We start from the raw sequence: 18839 nt of genomic DNA, 5'->3' as shown, positions 1-18839 counted from the left end.
GCAGGCATGTCGCGCTCCGCGCCGCGCGCGTCGTTCGGGCGCGGTCTCGCCGTGCCGCCACCGCGCTCGCTCCTCCCGATCAGCGCCTTCGCCCCGCCTCAGCAGGCGCCGCACGCCCAGGGCGCACTCGGGCCCAGCTCGTCCAGCATCTACGACAACGACGACGAGGTGACGCAGAGCCTCGCCGAGTTCCTCGACGCCGACAACGCCGAGCTGGAGGAGCAGGAGGCGGGCGACGAGTTCGGCTGGCGTGGCGACGGCGACGACGGTGCGTGGCTGTGCTCTCTCACTCTACGTGCAGGTACTGACTGCTCTGCGCCCGATCGCACGCAGCCTTCGACACGAGCGAGCCCTTCCCCTCCTTCCACCACCTCTCGCCGCCCTCGCCTTCCCCAACTCGTGCCGGCGGCCCTCGCACCGCCCAGCTCCTGCCGACCGTCGACCGTACGACCGCCTACTACGCGACGTCGACACCGACCGGCACGCAGCGCCACCCTCCTCCCCCGCCGCACCCACCCTCACGCTCGTCCGCGCCGCCGATCCGCCCTATGCCGCTGCGCTTCCCCCAGCCGCCGCCCTCGTCGCACTCGCACCCACATCAGCAGGCGCACCACCCCGTCGCCGGCTCGGCGAGCGCGCATCGCCCTCTTGCTCGCCCTGCGGCGTCCACAGCCGCATCGACCTCGGGCACGTTGGGCGGGCAGCGGCGCGTCCCTGCGCACGCACCGGTTGTCGGCCAGTACGGCGTGGGTCAGATGGACGTCGACGAGGACGAGGGCAGGGGCATGAGCGAAGACTACTGGGGCGAGCAGGACGGCGGCGACGGCGAGTTCGAGCAGGCGCTCGCGAGGACGGAGCTCGACTTTGGGCGCGGTGGCGGTGCGGGCAACGGTCGTGGCGGCGGCGAGCCTGGTCGGACCGGTCAGCCTTGTGCGTGTCTGCTCTCTTTCGTCGCCCTCATCGACCTCGACCTTCCTGACTCGTCCCTCCTGCTCCTCGTCTCTCTCGCGCAGCCACTTCCTCGCGCTCTCGCACCTCTGCCTTTCCTCCGGCACCTCCTCCTCCGACACACCGCCTTCACGGACCCGCAGCGTCGCAGCAGTCGGCGTCGGCGCGCCAGAGCCAGAGCCAGGGGGGTCCGAGCGGCGGCGGGGGCACGGTGAGGAAGCAGGGGATCAAGCTCCGGCCGGTCAGCGAGCTACGTGCGTCCGCCTCTCACTCTCTCCTCTCGTCGCGTCCTGTCCAACGAGGCTAAGTCGATCTGTTTGTCCCGCAGCCGACGCTCTTCGCTCGCTGTGGCGGTTCGGCGTCTTCAACGCGGTCCAGAGCGTCTGCTTCGACACGGTGAGCCGCCGGCACCTCACCGAGCGTCACACAGAGTGTATCCTGATATCTCGATCCTGCAGGTCTACCACACCGAGGAGAACATCGTCGTCTCGGCGCCGACCGGCGCTGGCAAGACTGTGCGTCCCTTTCTCTCAGTCTTTCTCAACCCCGAGGCGCCTCGTACTCACAGTCCTAGCTCTGCAGGTCCTCTTCGAGCTTGCCATTGTCCGCCTCTTCACGAGGTCGTCGTCCAACGACGCAAAGGTCCTGTACATGGTGCGCCCGACTCGCCGCCTCTCCCTCGCCGTGCCCTCACTGACCTCGTACCTCTCTTCCTCGCGCAGGCGCCGACCAAGTCGCTCTGCTCGGAGCGCACGCTCGACTGGAAGCGCAAGTTCGAGCACGGTCTCGGCTGGGCTGTCCAGGAGCTCACGGGCGACTCGGACACGTCGACCTCGGCCTGGCGCGACTTTGCCAACGCCCGCATCATCGTCACGACGCCCGAGAAGTGGGACGCCATGACGCGCAAGTGGCACGACCATGGCTCGACGCTCGGCCAGCTCAGGCTCTTCTGGTGCGTCGACCCTCTTTCTCTCTCTCTCTCTCTTTCCTCCCGGACCTCGCGAGCAATAGCTCACGCAAGTCTGAGGTCCTACAGCGTCGACGAGGTGCACACGGTCGGCGCAGACGTTCGCGGCGCCGTCCTCGAGGTCGTCGTGAGCCGCATGAAGACGCTCGGTACCAGCACCCGGTTCGTCGCCGTCTCGGCTACCGTCCCCAACATCCACGACGTCGCAGAGTGGCTCGGTGCGTCTTCCTTTTCTCAGGGTGGGCGTATTCGAGCGTGTCCTGAAGCCGCAGCGTCCGCAGGTACTGGCGCCGTCGGCGAGGACGAGCACGAGCCGGCCAAGGTCTTCCAGTTCGGCGACGAGTTCCGCCCGTGCAAGCTTCAGAAGTGCGTCCCTTCTCGCCCTCTCACCTTGAGTGCACCCTGATGAGCTTGACCTGCAGGGTCGTGATCGGCTACCCCAAGAACGGCAACGACTTTGCGTTCGCGAACGGGCTCAACTTCAAGTTGTTCGAGCTCGTCAAACAGTACTCGTCGGGCAAGCCGTGCGTCCTCCTTCTTCACCTCTTCCCCTTGTCGTACGTCGCCGTTACTGACTCGCCTCGATACGCAGCGTCCTCATCTTCTGCAACACGCGCAAGGGCTGCCTCCAGGCGGCCGAGGCGCTCGCCAAGGACTACAAGCTCGCCCTCTCGTCCTCGTCGCGCTCGAGCCTCGCCTGGCCAAAGCCGCAGCGTCACGAGTTCCAGACGAGCGACAAGCACCTCGCGGCCCTGCTCGAGAACGGCATCGCGACGCACCACGCCGGCATGGACTCGAACGACCGTCGTCTCGTCGAGCGCCTCTTCATCGACGGCAGCATCAGCATCGTCTGTGAGTCCTTCTGTCGCTCGATGCTGCCAGGGCGAGCCTCTGACCCTTCCTTGTCGAGCAGGCTCGACCTCGACCCTCGCCGTCGGCGTCAACCTCCCGGCCCGCATGGTGCGCTCCCTCTCTTCCCTACCGTCCTCAGTCCCCTCTCTGACTGACCCTGCCCGTCCACAGGTGGTCATCCGGGGCACCAAGGCGTTCATCGACGGCCAGAGCAAGGAGTACTCGGACCTCGAGGTCCTGCAAATGATCGGACGCGCCGGTCGGCCCCAGTTCGACACGACGGGTATCGGTGAGCCTCGCTTTTCTCTTCTTCAGGTTCTCGCGAGAGCCGACCTGACCCGCACGAGCGTCAACAGCATGCATCATGACCGAGAAGGCGCTCGAGGGCAAGTACAGCAACCTTCTCAACGCCCAGGTGCGCCCCTCGCGTTCTCTCGCATCTACGTGGGAGCGTCCTGACACTCCTTGAATCTCGCAGAACCTGCTCGAGAGCTGGTACGTCCCTCTTGCGCGGTCTCGAGGCGGCGACCCTCGCCTCGACGTACTGACCTCGTCGTCGAAACAGCCTCCACAAGAGCCTCACCGAGCACGTCAACTCCGAGATCACTCTGCGCAGTGCGTCTCATACTCTCTCCTCCCCTCCCTGCGACTGCGAGCCGAAGCCTTGACGCGCCTGCCTCTCAGCGATCACCAACGTCCAGTCGGGCCTGCACTGGCTCCGGTCGACGTTTCTCTACACCCGCATCACCAAGAACCCGTCGCACTACGCCATCGGCCCGGACAAGACGTCGCCCGAGACGAGGCTCGAGGAGATCTGCCTCGAGGCGATCAAGGAGCTCGTCGACAGCGGCGTGGTCGACCAGAGGGAGGACGAGCTCAGTGCCACGCGTGCGTCCCGCTCTCTCTTTCCTCTCGCAGACATTCACTGACTCTGTGTCCTCGTTACAGACTTTGGCGATGTACGTCTGCCTCTCGAGCGCTCGTCGAGGATCCGACTGACCTTCTCAAGTGGCCTCGCCTGCAGATCATGAGCAAGTTCTACCTGTCGCACCGGACTTTCCTCGCCCTCAAGGACCTGCCGCTCAAGAGCAACATGCGCACGCTTCTCGAGACGCTCGCCGCTTCGACCGAGTTCAGCTCGTACCGGTTCCGCCAGGGCGAGAAGAGTGTACGTCCGCCGTCTCTCCCTCTCCCTCTCGCTGCGGCCTCAGCTGAATCGTCCTTCCCCTGCAGGTCCTCCAGAAGTACAACAAGGTGCGTCGTCCCGCCCTCGCCGGCGACACATGGCCTGACCCTCGTCGCTCTCGCAGAACCTCAAGTTCCCGACCGCCAAAGTCTCGTCGACCGCCGACCGCGTGCGTCCTACCTCTCTCTCTCTCTTGCCGCCTCAGGCAGATCGACTGACCCTGAGTGTCGTGTCCGCAGATCATGATCCTCATTCAGCTCGTGCTCGACGGCGTGCCCGGCAGCGAGCTCAAGAACGACAGCATCAACCCTCTGCTCGACGCTCGCGCCATCTTCTCTGCCGCCGTCCGCATCGCCAAGTGTGCGTCCTCTTCCTCAGCGACTCGTCGGCGTACCGTACCCTGACTCGTCAAACCTGCAGGCATGGTCGACCTCGCCGTCGAGCGCGAGGACGGCGCCATTCGGACGGTACTCGAGCTCCTCCGGTCGCTCAACGGCCGCTGCTGGGACGGCTCGCCTTTTGTCCTGCGTCAGCTCGAGGGCATCGGCGAGAAGAGCTACAAGATCCTCGTCTCGAACGGCATCAAGGGCTTTGACGACGTGCGCGAGTGCGAGCCGGACCGCCTCGAGGTCCTTCTCGGTCGGTGCGTCTCACCTTTCTCGCCCTCCTCGTCCGTCCTGCTCTCGAGTTCTCGACCTGACGAGCCCGACATTTGTCCTCGTCGCCGAGCAGCCGGCCGCCCTACGGCCGCAAGCTCATCTCGCAGGCCAAGACGCTCCCGCAGTTCGAGATCACGGTGTCGGCTCACGACGAGGAGGTCCTCGCCGGCCGGGCCGGCGTGCAGGTCGACCTCAGCATCGACTTGCGCCTCGCGCTCACCAAGCCGCTGCCGGCCGTCAAGAAGGGGCCCATGAAGCTCTGGGCCAATCTCGCGACGACGACCTCGGACGGCGAGTTCATCGAGTGCGCCCCCTCTCGCCCACATCATACCTCACGAGGGCCCCATACTGACGTCGCTCGTCTGGCAGCTTCCGGCGCACGCGCATGGACCACCTTCTCAAGAGCCCCAAGCAGGTCGACCTCTCGGTCATCCTCCTCAAGCCCTCGCAGCGCATCATCATCTCGGCCTCGTGCGACCTCATCGGTGCGTCCTCGTCCTCTCTCGGCGTATCCAGGATGCGCCACTGACACTACTCGAGCGCAGCCGGTTCCGAGGTCAAGGCGTTCTTCAAGCCCGAGACGAGGGCGTCCGAGTTCCCGATTCCAAGTACGTCCCCTTTTCTCCTGGCCGTCCCACACGTCGACCATCCTGACGCCCGTACCGACAGGTCTCGGGCCCACGGCCGACGAGGAGGACGAGGAGGAGCCGACGCCCAAGCCGGTGCGTCGCTCGCGCAGGGTCCGTGCGTCGACCCTCACCGACTTTTTCTTCCCGCCGCAGCCCCGCAAGCAGCAGACGCTCTCGAAGGCGCAGTTCGCCCAGGTCGAGCCGGCGAGCGGGCGTGGTGCGGCGCAGCCGCACGAGGACGACGGCGACGACCCGGTCAAGCCTGCGCCTGCGCCTCCTCATCGTCGCCCGGACGGCAAGTACGAGTGCAACCACTCTTGCCGTGTGTCCCTCTGGTCAACCTGCCTCGCATTCGCTTTCAAGAGTACTGATTCGGCTTCACTCGAGCAGGCGACAAGACGGTCTGCAAGCACCTCTGGTCCGTCCGACTCTCGCTCTTCCTCGTCGACGTCGGCCCTTCTCCTCCTCCAAGACACATATTGACCGGGACACGTCTCCCTGCAGCTGTCGCGAGGGCCTCGACAAGCCGCCTGCACGGCGTGCCGCCTCGAAGAAGGGCGCGAGCGCGGTCAAGCCCGCCAAGAAGGTCCAGCAGCCCAAGCTCGTCGGCGGCGCCAAGGTCGGCCCGCCACTGCGCATCCAGCCGATCGTCAGCAAGGGCGTCGAGCTCGCCAAGAACGCGTCGGGCAAGGTCGTGTCGACGTCGAAGCAGCGCCCCGAGCCGGACGACGACTACGCCGACGACTCGCTGCCCTCACTCGAGCAGCTCGTGTCGACGAGCCGCAACAAGTCCAAGACGAGTACGGCGCCCAAGCTTCGCCGCGCCACGCCGACCGTCCCGCCGACGACCCAGCAGCACCCGGTCGACGAGGAGGACCAGCTGGCGTCCTCGAGTTCGTCTTCGTCGTCGCCGCCGCCTGTCGCCAAGCAGAAGGTCAAGTCGTCGTCTACGACGAGGAAGCGCCTCCTCGACTCGGGCGACGATCAGGTCGGCAAGCGCGCCCGCATCTCGGTCCGCGAGTTTGCCTCGAGCTCGCCCATCGAGCTGCCCGAGGTCGACGCCCGCCCGCCCGCACACCTCGCCCGTCACCCGAGTACCTCGACACGTGCTCCCCTCTTCCGCGCCGACACGCCTGTCGATGCGCCGTCGTCGACGCTCGCGCAGGAGGACGATGAGCTCGCGCTGGCGCAGCCGGTCGACGGGGCCGGCGAGCCTCTCGTCTTTTACGACGACGCGCTTCACTCGGACGCGCAGATGGACGAGGTGCCGGAGGAGGCGAGGCGCGAGGCGCAGCAGGTCCACGAGCAGGAGGGAGAGGAAGAGGTCGACGCGCAGGTGGTCGACGAGGACGAGGACGACTTTGACGCCTGGATGGCGTCGAGCGTCGTGATTGTGTAGCTTCCCGGTCTCGAGCCTGTCGCCTGCAGCATGTAGCAGCTTGTCGCGAGGTTCGCACCGTCTCGAGAGAGAAGGGAAGAGGCTCGAGCGCAGTTGAGAAGGTCCCGCTGCTGACGACGTGCGACCCTCTCCTCGTCTCCCTCGACCGCTTCTGGGCTCGGTGGACAAAAGGAAGCGCCTCTGGCGCACTGCGGTGACACAGGAGAGCCGTAAGGAGCAAAAGAAGAAGCGACCAGAGCAGGACTTGAACCTGCGCAGGCAAAGCCTAATAGATGGCGAGTTGATTCGAGTCTATCCCCTTAACCGCTCGGGCATCTGGCCTCTTGCATGGCTGCCGAGGCAGAGTAGCAACTACATCGTGCCCCGGCAAAAAGCAGCCGCAAAGGACGACGTCTGCGCTCGTCGCACGGACCCCTCCTCGTTGCGTCGCGCCGTCTCGGACCGCCCTCGTGCACGCGCTGTACATGGCGCTCTGGAGGACCAGTGTGGTGGCCTCGTTCAGACCGGCACGGCGTACTTCCGCCTCCTCGTGGAGCCTGAGCGCGCTCCTGCCTTTCCTTTGAGCTTTACTATCCTGGTAACGAGCGGCTACTAAGGCGCGAAGCTAAGGAGGCAGATCGTCGTCATAGGTTTGATCGACGCGGCACTTGCGGGGGGCCTGGGCGCTTTAAAGGCGGGATTCGCTCGACGCGGTCGAGCGACGACGAAGCGGCTTGCTTGTCCTCCCTCCCTCGTCTTCAAGCAGGCTCCTCGCGACCAGCTCAAGCACACTCGTCTCGGCACACCCGACACACAACAAGCTCTGCCCATCATGGTGAGCCTGCCGTTCGCTCGTCGCCGGATCTCCTCCACCTTCCCCCTCCCCTCCGTTTGCTGATCCTCGCCCTTCTGCGCCTTGCAAACAGGTCTCTGAACGCGCCGTCCGCCTCACCATCGTCCCGCTCATGACGTTGAGCTTCCTGACGAGCATCGTCGTGCTCGCCATCGCCGCCTCGCTCGAGTCGCACTGGCTCTCGACCGGATTCCCGTCCAACGCGGCCCGCGACCGCGAGCGCCTCCTCTTGACGGCGGGCATCTGGGGCACTCTCGTATCCAGTGCGTCTTCCCTTTCTCTCTGTCGGTCGTGCTGAGGGTCGAGAAGCAAGACCGCCGAGCTGACCAGCCTCCTCCTCGTCCCCACTCCTTCCCGCACCTCTTTCCGGCCGAACAGTGTACTCGCTCATTGGCACCCTCTTCAAGCCTCAGTCGGTCGCATTCGGCATCATGTTCCACCTCGTCGCCTTCGCCATCGCCTTCGTGAGCTCGTCAACCCTCGTTCGCGTTCCCGGGCCAGACACTGACTCTCTCGCTCTCCGCAGTTCCTTTACCTGTGCGGCGCATCGTCGTTGACGGCGTTCGTCGCCAACCGCAACTGCGGCATCCCGATGCAGACGTTCTCGCGCTGCAACGTCACCAAGGGCCTCGTCGCCGTCGGGTGCGTGCCCGGACCCCTTCTTTCGTCCTCACGAACGAGCCCTGACGTACTCTCTCTCTCTCTCTCGCCTCGCAGCTGGATCGGCACGATCTGGGTCTTCATCATCCTCATCGTCGTCCTCATCCTCGGCGTCAAGGCGCGTTCGGGCGCCGGCATCCGTCGCGGCGCGCTCACCGACGCCTGAGCAACTCTCGAACGAGATGCTCTCGCTCTCGAGCGCCGATCAGAGGCTGCTCTCCAGAAGTTTGTCAAGACCCATAGTTGCATCTTTAGCGCCTCGTTGCCCCCCTTTAATCGCTCCCCTCCCCGTCTGTAATGCAACTTCTTCGTCTCCGTTCCTCTCTCGCTATGCGTGCTTGGCCCGCAGAGGCTTGATCTTGGTCGTGCCGAGAGTGCGTCCGAGCAAGAGCCACACGAGAGGTCGAGGGATGCGCTCGAGGACCCAGAACAGGAACGAGTTGGCGCCGCCGGTGAAATACCTCGCGGGCGAGGGACGGAGAGCGTGAGCAACGATCGAGGCGGCGAGCTGACTCGCAGGCGTGGAACGACCTGAGGGACGTGTCGAGAGTCAGGAGGGGGAAGGCGCGAGAGAGAAAGAGAGAGAGAAAGAGAGAGAGTAAAGGGGAAAGACGGACCTGGAGTTTGCGACATCTGGGCGCGCTTGACAATCAAGTCCTTGACCTGCTGGTACAGCGAATCTGCGAGGACGTCCTTTTTGTGAGCTCTCGGGGGGTCGAGAAGAGCGGACGAGGATGAGGAGGACGAGGACGAGGACGAGGACGCACCTTCAGGCATAATGATGCTGTCCACCTGCTTCGTGCCAAAGTTGGACGTGATGGCGCCAGGTGCGACGAGCATGACGTGGATACCGAGGCCCTTGACCTCGAGGCGCATCGTCTCGGTCATCGAATGAAGAGCGGCTTTGCTCGCCGCGTACACGCCGGCCCAAGGCGTCGGGACGTTTCCTGCGAGCGGTTCGAGCGAGTCAGCTTCATGTGGCTCGACAGGACGAGGAGCCCGGCACGAGAGAGAGAGAGAGAGAGATAGAGAGAGAGAGAGAGAGAGAGAGAGAGAGAGAGAGAGAGAGAGAGAGAGAGAGAGACATAGAGAGAGAGAGAGAGCTCACCGACGATGCTGCCGACGTTGACGATGAGGCCCGAGCCCGCCTCGGCCATGTGCGGCGCGACGAGTTTGCTGAGGCGGATCGGCGCCCACACGTTGGTCTCGAACGTCGCCTTGGCGCCCTTGTCGCTCTCGACGTCGGCGTCAAGCATGGCGCCCGTGCCGCCCTGGCCCGCGTTGTTGACGAGAATGTCGATGCGCCCTTGCTCCGAGATGATGCGCTTGATCGCCGACTCGCACGACTCTGCGGGAACGGGACCGCGGTGAGCGGGTCGTTCGAGTCGAGAGAGCCAGACCGGCGGCTCACCAAGAGAGGTCACGTCGAGCGCGACCTTGTGCACGCTGTCGGGGAGCGAGGCGAGCGCCTCGACCCTGCGTGCCGAGGCGTAGACGGTACAGCCCTGCTTGTCGAACTCCTGGCAGAGCGCATAGCTGCGTGTGGGCCGTGTGTCAGTCGCGAGAGGCTCGGTGAGATGAGGAGGTGGGGAACGAGGCGACGCACCCGATGCCGCCCTCTGAGGAGCCGGTGACGAGGACGACGCGAGGTACCATGACGATTGAGCAGGCACAAGCTTGAACGGGGTCGAACCAGGCAGTAGCGATGGAGGAAAGCGAAGAGAGGCCGCCGACCTCCGATGAGGGCGAGACGGCGAGTTCGCCGGACGCTGTCGCACAATCGCGCTCGCGCTCTGCCAGGCTCGATTTGATAGACGCAAACTCGAATGCAGTCAGGGGCGAGAGAGAAAATAGGGCGAGGAACGACGGCGACGAGACGAGACGAGGCGGGTGCGGACAAGAACGAGGCTACAAAAAGGCGAGGCCGACGAGGAGTATAGGGCGAGGGAAGGCAATGTAGGGGATGGGGAGACGGCGTAGTGTACAAAGGAGAGGAAGGAGAGCGCGAGGGAGGAAGAGGAGGGAGTTCCGAGCCTAGTCGAGCGCCTCCGCCTTGACCCCTTCCATCTCGTCGTCCTCGCTGTCGGCCGCCTCCTCGGCGGCGTCGACCTCCGTGGACTGCGCAACACTCGACGTCGACGCCTGCGCCTGCGACGAGCGGCGAGTGGCGCTCTCGAGACGGCGGACCGCCGCCGCGACCGACGACGACGACGACCCGCCGGCGGTCGGCGTCGCGCCGTTGGCCTCGCCTCGCACGCTCGCGGACGGCGGGAAGCCGGCGGGACGCAGTCGCGGTGCCGATGGTGCGGCGAGGCCGGGCACGCCGTTGGTCGGCGTCGAGACCAGGCCGGCCGCGGTCGACGTCGCGTCGCCGGCGCCGGCGCCGTCGCTCATGCGGGCCTGGACGAGCGCGGCGCCATCGTCGACGGGGTCGCTTCTGCGGCCCGAGGTGCGCATCGACGACGCCGACGTGGCCGGGTCGGGACGAAGGACCGGCTCGGGCTCGATGGCGCCAAAGTCGAGGATCTCGAACTCGCTGCGGCCGTTGCGCGAGACGGCCGCGACGCAGAAGCGCTCGTCGAACGAGACCTGCCACACGCCGGTGAGGTTGGTGAGGAGGTCGCGCACAAACTCGCCCGTCTTGACGTCCCACATCTTGAGCGTGCCGTCCGAGCCGCTGATGACCTTGTGCTCGTCGTGCTGGAAGCACGTGATGGCGCCCTGGTGCGCCGCGAGCGAGTGGCGGCACGCGCCCGTGACCGGGTCCCAGATGCGCAGGGTCCAGTCGGCGGCGGCCGAGACGAGGTTGCGGTGCGTGAGGCCGAGGAGCCCGACGAGCGACGTGTGGCCCTCGAGGACCGCCTTGCACTCGCCCGTCTCGGTCGACCACAGGCGCACCGTGCCGTCCATCGAGCCCGACGCGCACTGCTTGCGCACGTGGTCGTACACGACCGAGTAGACCTTCTGCGTGTGGCCGCGCAGGATGTGGCGGACCCGGCCCGACGAGATGTCCCACACGCGCACGTCCATGTCGTACGAGCCCGACACGAGCGTGTTGCCCTTGGCGGCGAGGGCGCGCACGGCCTGCGTGTGGCCCGTGAGGTGCCGCAGGTGGTACGGGTTGAGCGACGCCGGGTCGACCTCGTTCTCGAGCTCGGACAGGTCGGGCAGGTAGTCGCGGTCCTTGCCAGGCATCGGGAGCTTCCACACGCGCAGCGAGAAGTCGCGCGAGCCCGTGACGATGAGCGGGAAGGCCGGCTGCCAGACGGGCGGGCCGTGCGGGTCCGGGTTGACGTTCTCGGGCTCGACGATCTGGAGGCACCGGACCGTCGACGTGTGCCCGACAAAGGCGTGCGTGCACTTGAGCGTGTCGAGGTCCCACACGCGCACGGTGCGGTCGGTCGAGCCCGAGACGAGGACGTTGCCCGAGTACTGGAGCGCCCACACGCCACCGATGTGGCCGGCGAGGTTGGCGCGCACCGTGCCGCTCTTCATGTCGAACACGCTGATCGTGTTGTCGTCGGACGCCGAGACGACCTTGTCCGTGTCGAACTGCAGGCACGTGACGACGTGGTTGCCGGTGTTCGTGTTGGGCGCGCCGGCGACAGGGGTGCTCGACGGGAACGACGTGCGCGTCGGCGTGCCGCTCTTCCAGTTGTGGCGGGTGAGGACGCGACGGCGGTACAGGGCCTTGTACGCCGGCTTGACGTGGACGGGCGGGAACGGCGACGGCTCGCGCGACGACGACGGCGACGCGAGGCGGTACTCGAACGACGTGGTCGGGTGCGCGCTCGACGACGAGCCCTCGACCGAGTCGGGCTTGCTGCGGGGCGAGTCCTGTAGTGCGGCACGAGCGCGAGTCAGTGATCGAGGTCGCGAGAGGGCGGCGGGGGCGACAGCGAGAGGGGACGCACCTGCTCGTCCCAGACACCGGCCCGCCATCTCTGGAGAAACAGGTCGTCCTTGTACCCTCGCGCGAGGTCGAGCGCCTCCTGCTCGTCGCTGCCATCGCCGACCCACAGGCCGTCGGCCTCGAGCTTGTCCTTCCAGACGCGCGGCAGGGCGTCGCCGTCGACGAGACGCTTCCAGGCGCGGCTGACGAGGGACACGCGGCACAGCGTGCGGGCGTCGATGAAGCCGAGGATGTAGGCGCCGAGCTCGGGCGGCAGGTCCGACAGGAAGTCGCGGCGGAGGGACGGCTCGATGACCTGGTTGAGCGTCTGCAGGACGGGAAGGGGTGCGCGCCGCAGGAGCTGGAAGATGGTGTACGACTGGAGGGTGGCGGGGAGCTCGTCGAAGGTGCGGATGAAGTCGGGGAGCGACAGGAGGCTGCTGAGGGCGGCGCCGGACCCAAAGTCGTACTGCTGTTGCGCGTCGCCGAGCTCGGCCGCGTCGTCGAGCAGCTCGTCGCCCTGGCTGTCGTCGCCGCCGGCGGTCGGGACCGGGCTCGGCGGGCTCTGGTTCGGGCTCGGGAGCGTCGCGGCGACGGCGGGAACGATGGGCGGCGCCGAGACGAACGAGTTGAGGAGCGCCGCCTGGCTCGCTCGGCGCCCTGCGACGGCCGCAGCATGCAGCGCGGCCATGTCGACGTCGGAAGATGGGCGGCGACCGTCGGCGGCGGTCGAGTTGGTGCGAGCGCGCTTGCGCGGCGGCCCGGGCGACAGCTGGCGCTGCTCGGCGGGAGCGGTGTCCCCCTCCTCCTCGTCCTCGTCCATCCACTCGAGCGCTTGCCCGCCGCCGACCGCTCGCCCTCGACGCGACAGCCTGCGCTGGTGCTGCGGGCCGCGCCCGTCTCGTCCGGCTCGCGTCGCGCCCATGTCGAACGGCGACAGCGACTCGCCGTCGTCGGCGCGAGACGGCGTCGGCAATGCCGGCTCCTTGCCCTTGGCTCCCGCTCCTGCCGCCCTCGACACCGCCGAGCGCTGTCCTGCGGGAGCGGCGGGCGCATCGGCCGGGTCCTCGACGAACGTCGTCTGCATGTCGCCGAGGGCCATGCGGAACTGGCGCATGCTGCCCGGCCATTCAGCCTGGCTGAGCGGGTACATGCGCGGGTTGAGCGCGAGGGCCGAGGCGCCGGCGGGACCTCGCAACGACGACGAGGTCGACGCGGACGCCTCGTCGTCGTGCAGGCGGCGCAGGGACGACCTCGGCGTGAGAGGCGGGTCGTAGCGCGGTGCGTCGTCGCCGGACGGGCCGGAGAAAGACGAGTAGGCGGGGCGGAGCGGGCGCGACTTGGGGATGCGGAGCGGGGCAAAGTGCGTCGTCGTGTGGGTGGTGGTCGTGACGGTGGTGGTCGTGATCGCGGGGCCGAGGTGGAGGAGGGCATAGTCGTCGGGCGAAAGGGCCGTCAGGCTGGCGCGACGACCGTCCATGCTGCCGCCGCCGGCGGACGCGCGAGAGGCACGACGAGCATGCGACGACTCGGTGGTGGTCCTCGTCGTGACGTGCTGCACCGTGCGGGCCCTCGGCGCCGTGATACCGAGCTCGTACTGCTCTGCGTCCATGTGGACCCAGGTCGGGGTGCTGGACGGCGAGGGAGGGCGAAAGGAGGGGAAGCGCGCGGGGACCAAGGCGCGAGCGGGAGGTGCCGACGCGACTCGAGGTCTGCAAGGGGGCCGCGATGGTGAGTGAGGCTTCTGAAGAGGGGTGCACGAGCACTGGGACGCACCTGGGCGAGTCGTTGGTGCGGGACGACGAGGGCGAGAGGAACCCCGGCGAGCGCCTTTGTCCCTCGATGGCGGGGACGAGCGAGAGGGCGCGAGCACGGGCTCAGGGGTGGGCTCGGCTGGCTAGCGGTAGAGCTCAGCGACGCGTCGTGTGCGCCCTGATGCGGCGAGTGTAGAGGAAGACGGAGAGTGAGGCGGGAGGAGGGGAAGCGAGACGTCGTCCCGATCAGCGTCCCGTCGCTGCAGCCAGCTCTCGCCGTGCTCTGTCGTACAGCTCTCTTGGTGTAAGAGACAACGACAGATAGAATAGGGACGCGTCCGGCTCTCGAGGAGACGGTCGAGCCTCCCCGACCTCAACGACGGCGAGAGCAAGCGAGAGCATGCGGATCGGGATGCAGACCACCTCGAGCTCATCGTCTACAGCCTCGCCGGCTCCTGTACCCCCTCCCCAACCGCCCTGTAGCCCTCGGCCCGCTCGAGCCCTTGGCGGAAGGCGTCGACCTCGTGCGCCTTGACCTCCCTCGTCGTCGCCGGCAGCGGCGGCGTCTCCCTGAGCCGCTCCAGCTCCACCGTGCTGTTGTCCGAGTCGCCGAGAGCCAGCTCACTGACGAGCGCCTCGAGCTGGGCGAGCGTCGGCTTGTCGGCGACGAGCTTGGCCGCCTCGTCGACCTTGTCGGGCCGAGCCTTGCGGACAGCGGCGAGGAAGGGGTCGAGGATGTCGGGCTGGAAGCGCTGAGAGCGCATGAGGATCGAGAGTTTGGTGCGGGTCGACGACATGGGCGAGATGAAGCGGTCGAAGAAGGCGACGAGGTCGGGCTTGGAGAGGTTGCGGACGAGAGTCGCTTGGCGCTCGCCTGCGAAGGGAAGAGATCGTGAGCTCGTGCCCAAAGAGAGAGAGTGAGGAGGAGAGTGGACGCACGATGGCCAAAGTCGAGCTCGCCGGACGAGATCTCGCTCCAGTACCGCCCGGACCTGCGGGCACGGACGGCATCAGTACCCGCCGTCGGCCACACTGACACGGCAAGAGAGAGACAGATGAGGACGTACTCCTGGCCGAGGCTCTTGGGCTTCTCGAGCTTATTCGAGGCGAGGCTCTCCTTCTCGAGGGCAAAGTCCTCCTCGCTCATGTTGGCGATGTACTCGCCGAGCGTCGTCTCGAGGGCGCCGATACGCTCGTCGAGGTACTCGGCGGTGCGCTCCGACTGGACCATGATGCGGAAGCCGGCGTAGGCGTGCGAGACCCAGGGCGACGACGAGACCTGCGGGTCGGAAGGGAAAAGGCTGAGCGGGGCGCAACGAGTGTGGCGAGAGAAACGAGCGAGAAAGGGACGCACGATGTAGCCGAGTTGTTCCTTGGTGCGCAGCTGTGGCGGGAGAAAAGGGTGAGCAGGCGCGTCGCAGCTTCCCCAAGAGAGACTTGGAGAGAGAGCGGACGCACCGTCGAAAAGACCGGGACCTTGGCGAGGTGGCCGAACAGCGACAGTCTCGCGAGCAGGTCGTGGTCGTTGGCCGAGCCGACGTCGTAGTAGACGCTCGCCGCCGAGTTGACGTTCTCCGACGACGGCACGGGCGAGCGAGACACGGTCACGGTTCCGGGCGGCAGCTTGAGGGCTCGGTGGTGGTCGAGCTCGGCGATGTCGACCTCGACAGCATCGAGTTTGTGCTCGACGGCGTCGAGCAGGTCCAGGGCGCCCTCGGCCTTGAAGTTGCCGTGGACGAGCGAGTCGATCAAGAGTCGCGAGGTGAATTCTCGCGCGTGCTGCTCGACGTCGGCCGGCTTGACGGCTGCAGGAGGACATGGGATGTCAGTTTCCGAATCCAGAGAAGCGACAGAGGAAGTAGGGGCGCACCTAGCAGAGCCTCGAGTCGTTCCTCCCACGTCCAGTACCGCTCCCTCGTGAACCGCCGCACCTCGGCGTCGGCGAGCGTCGACGGGTTCTGCAGCTTGGCGTTCTTGTAGGCGCGCACGAGGCGGTCGTACACGATGTCGTACTCCTTGGGCTCGATCGAGAACGCCTTGAGCTTGTCGACGACGACCGAGGCGAGGAGAGCGAGCTTGTCGGTGTAGCCCGAGACGAGGAGGAGCATGCCGCTCGTGTCGGTGCCGAGCGAGTAGTCGAGGCCGGCGAGCGACGCGTCGTATGAGTACTTGGACAGGTTCTCCTCGACGAGCGCAGTCACGAGCTGCGTCAGGACGGCCGCACGGGCCCCGTCGTCGGCGACGGGCGAGCGCAACCGGACGTAGGCGGTGCCGCGAGGGATGATCCACAGGTCGTCGCGCTTGTGGTACAGGCGGGATCTCGGCGTCTGCCGAACGAGGGTCGGGCGCATGACGGGCTGTTCGTGGCGGTAGAGGTCAGGGAGGGCAGGCGAGGCAAAGGGAGGGAAAAAGGGACGCACCTCGACGGCTTTCTCGGCAACGAGCTCGAGCTTGTCGGGGATGAAGATGTTGCGCTCAGGAAGGGCGAGGTTGGTGTGTTGGCGGGCGTCGGGCGGGATCTCGAGGGCGAGAAGGTCGTGCTCGGTGCCGTAGTACTGCGCGTTGAGGCTAGGTCAGTAGGGGGACGACGACTACGATGAGGTGGAAGACAGGGAGGAGCAGAAGGACGAGAGAACACGAGGGCGCGTGCTCACTTTCTCCTTCTGCGCCCAAAAGTCGCGGCCCGGCAACGGATCCCTGGACCCAACAAAGACCCGGCAGTTCTCGACGCGTAGAAGCTCCATGACCTCGCGCATGAGCGCCTCGTCCCACTGGGTCGCGAACCAGGGCCCGACGAGCGTCTTCTCGGGCGGGTACAGCGTCTCGCCGAGCTGGCTCGCGAGGTTGCGGACCGTCGACTGCGGCTGACCCTGCTCCTTCCACCGCCAGCCGATCTCGCCGAGCCGGCGCATCTCGTTGAACGCCCACTCCTGCGGCGGCGTCGACTTGAGCAGGTCGAGGTAGGCAAAGACGACGGCGAGGACCTCCTTGTAGTGCTCTGCGCGAGCGGGACGTCAGGTCCGGCCCACCTGGGGGCTGAGAGAGGGCGTGGGGCGTACCGAGGCCAGTTGCAGTCAGGCTGATGCCGATGCGGAAGAAGTCGAAGCCCGCGGCGCCGTTGGCGGACGAGGCCGAGAGCGACGTGGCCCAGCCGTGCGTCTTGAGCTCGGCGAGGATCGAGCCGGGCCCCTCGTGGCCGAGATAGTGCGACAGGAAACGCCCAGGCTGCGGAACAAGTCGCTCGAAGAGAGTCAGGGGCGTGCGCCTGCAGCAGGCGTCAGAGAGAAGGGGGCGCACCTTGATCGCCCAGTGCTCGCGCAGGTCCGGCAGGCCAAACTCGACCCGCAACTGCGGCGTGTCCTTGACGGTGCGGTAGGTGATCTCGGTCTGCGCCTCGGTGGCGGAGATAGGCGGCGACGGGAAGGTGGTCGGAGCGAGGTTGGCGTTCGGGACGTCCGAGTACTCGGCGACGACGAGCGAGGTGAGGTCGTCGAGCGGATCTGGCGGTGGACGATGTCAGTACCGCTTCTCTGAGAACGTCGCACGGCCGAGACGCACGGTTTCTGCGGCGGAAGACGAGTCAGGACGGTCGGGAGGAAGAGGAAGGATGGGCGGGCAGGCAGACGCACGAGACGACGACGAGCGACATGAGGTTAGCCGAGTACTGCTTGCTGTACCACTCGAGCAGGCGCTCTCGCACGTCGACGCCACGAGCCCTCGGCTCGTCCCACAGCGTCTGCTTGCTGCCGGTGCCGAACTTCCAGTAGACGGCGCCTCCTGCTCGAGAGCTCGTCGCCTTGCCGAGCTGGAAGAGCCGCCTCGCGTCGAGCTGAAGGTTGCGGCGAAACTCGCTGTCGACGGCGTTGACCTCGCGCTCGGTGCAGGAGGGGTCGAAGAGCGGCGCCGTGAAGAACTGGGCGTGGCGAGCGAGGCCGCCGGCGAGGCCATCTGGCGAGCAGTCAAAGTGGTAGACGGTCTGTGGGAGAGGAACAGTCAGTCACGGGAGCACCTCGATCAGGGAGAAGCGGGCGCACCTCGGCAAGGGAAGTGTAGGCGTTGCTCGAGCCCGAGTTGCGCGACAGGTAGGTCTTGTACTCGCTCTCGTCGGGGTGCTTCTCGGTGCCGAGGAAGAGCACTGCGGGACGGCGCATCGTCAGTCTGTGTCGGGCTGGTACGAGAGAAGAGGGAAGGGAGGACGCACTGTGCTCGCAGAAGTGCGCCAGGCCGGGCAGGTCGTTCGGGTCGCTCAGGTGGCCGACTTGGACGCCGAGAGCGGCCGCAGCTGCGGGACGATGCGCCCGTCAGTCCTCGAATCTGAGAGATGATGACCGTGCAGGTAGAGCGTACCCTTGTCCGTCTTGAGGTCCGAGATGAGCAGCGCCCGCAGGCCGTTGCCGAGCGTGAGGAAGCTGTAGGCGGGGCAAGGCTTGGGTCAGATCGCGGGCTTGCACGCACGCCTCAATAGAGAGCTTGCAGCGCACCGGTATGCCCTGTCGTCATTTGGCGAGATCTCAATGGCGGGCTCGTAGACAGCAAACCGCCGACTCGTCTCCTCGCGCTCGCTCCACCCTGGCCCGAGGCTGCCGAGGTCGAACGGCTGGCTTTTGCGCTGCATGGTGGATGTCGGCAACCGCTCGAGGGGTGCGATCGGCGTACTAGGCGAGATGAGGGTCGCGAGCGTGCGGGGTTGTGAGGCGCGGGTGGGGAGGAGGAGGTGAGAGGGGAGAGGGCGTGTGCTGAGGCGGATTTGGGCCAGACGTGCGAGTGCTGTCGAGTGTCGAGGCGCACGCAGCAGGGGCATGCGGCAGGTGGTGGTTGTTGAGCCAGGAGGACGACGAGCCCGTCTCGGCGATGAGGTTTCGGCGGCACGTGCGGCAAATGTTGCCTGCGCGCTTTGTATGTTTGCTACTCTGGCTCAACAAGCATCTGAGAGGCCAGATGCCCGAGCGGTTAAGGGGATAGACTCGAATCAACTCGCCATCTATTAGGCTTTGCCTGCGCAGGTTCAAGTCCTGCTCTGGTCGCTTCTTCTTTTGCTCCTTACGGCTCTCCTGTGTCACC

The 18839-nt window shown here is 66.5% G+C and overlaps 4 protein-coding genes and 2 non-coding genes across 6 annotated transcripts; 2 read left to right on the top strand and 4 right to left on the bottom strand.

Annotated features, from left to right (window-relative positions):
• Positions 1 to 6: 6 nt before the first annotated feature.
• Positions 7 to 8648, top strand: RHOBADRAFT_53066 (uncharacterized protein; the record flags this gene model as incomplete). The annotated part of the gene is made up of 35 exons (XM_018416647.1): positions 7 to 268; positions 334 to 930; positions 1014 to 1202; positions 1277 to 1344; positions 1407 to 1463; positions 1531 to 1602; positions 1671 to 1900; positions 1985 to 2133; positions 2197 to 2281; positions 2338 to 2439; positions 2508 to 2767; positions 2829 to 2875; positions 2939 to 3056; positions 3124 to 3182; positions 3246 to 3262; positions 3333 to 3382; positions 3452 to 3655; positions 3716 to 3726; positions 3792 to 3935; positions 4001 to 4021; positions 4078 to 4122; positions 4193 to 4313; positions 4374 to 4596; positions 4686 to 4916; positions 4982 to 5097; positions 5158 to 5220; positions 5282 to 5334; positions 5395 to 5563; positions 5632 to 5659; positions 5746 to 6634; positions 7386 to 7454; positions 7546 to 7735; positions 7851 to 7936; positions 7999 to 8114; positions 8190 to 8648. 35 exons carry the CDS (start codon positions 7 to 9, stop codon positions 8296 to 8298), a joined length of 5250 nt encoding a protein of 1749 aa, XP_018272122.1. The 3' UTR covers positions 8299 to 8648.
• On the bottom strand, positions 6870 to 6961 carry RHOBADRAFT_t41. The gene has a single exon. It is a non-coding gene; the product is annotated as a tRNA-Ser (tRNA).
• Positions 7382 to 9789, bottom strand: RHOBADRAFT_66323 (uncharacterized protein; the record flags this gene model as incomplete). The annotated part of the gene is made up of 10 exons (XM_018418937.1): positions 7382 to 7454; positions 7546 to 7735; positions 7851 to 7936; positions 7999 to 8114; positions 8190 to 8663; positions 8750 to 8812; positions 8900 to 9079; positions 9241 to 9480; positions 9544 to 9668; positions 9739 to 9789. Coding segments are annotated over 6 exons (862 nt in total), but the record flags the coding sequence as incomplete, so codon positions are not given.
• An 857-nt stretch (positions 9790 to 10646) lies between these two features.
• Positions 10647 to 12451, bottom strand: RHOBADRAFT_6919 (uncharacterized protein; the record flags this gene model as incomplete). Its single annotated transcript, XM_018419177.1, has 2 exons — positions 10647 to 11864; positions 12047 to 12451. Coding segments are annotated over 2 exons (1623 nt in total), but the record flags the coding sequence as incomplete, so codon positions are not given.
• A 1764-nt stretch (positions 12452 to 14215) lies between these two features.
• On the bottom strand, positions 14216 to 18393 carry RHOBADRAFT_35861 (uncharacterized protein; the record flags this gene model as incomplete). Its single annotated transcript, XM_018413312.1, has 15 exons — positions 14216 to 14652; positions 14718 to 14770; positions 14846 to 15057; positions 15133 to 15162; positions 15237 to 15583; positions 15649 to 16333; positions 16433 to 16776; positions 16838 to 17003; positions 17076 to 17278; positions 17337 to 17341; positions 17408 to 17754; positions 17813 to 17913; positions 17980 to 18060; positions 18126 to 18187; positions 18260 to 18393. 15 exons carry the CDS (start codon positions 18391 to 18393, stop codon positions 14216 to 14218), a joined length of 3207 nt encoding a protein of 1068 aa, XP_018272119.1.
• Positions 18394 to 18710: 317 nt separating this feature from the next.
• RHOBADRAFT_t42 lies at positions 18711 to 18802 on the top strand. Its single transcript has one exon. It is a non-coding gene; the product is annotated as a tRNA-Ser (tRNA).
• The last annotated feature ends 37 nt before the right edge of the window (positions 18803 to 18839 follow it).

Source organism: Rhodotorula graminis (genome assembly GCF_001329695.1).
Source record: "Rhodotorula graminis WP1 unplaced genomic scaffold RHOBAscaffold_5, whole genome shotgun sequence".
Classification (NCBI taxonomy): Eukaryota; Fungi; Basidiomycota; class Microbotryomycetes; order Sporidiobolales; family Sporidiobolaceae; genus Rhodotorula; species Rhodotorula graminis.
Note: the sequence above shows the minus strand (reverse complement) of the source record. Positions and strands in the feature narration are given on the sequence as shown.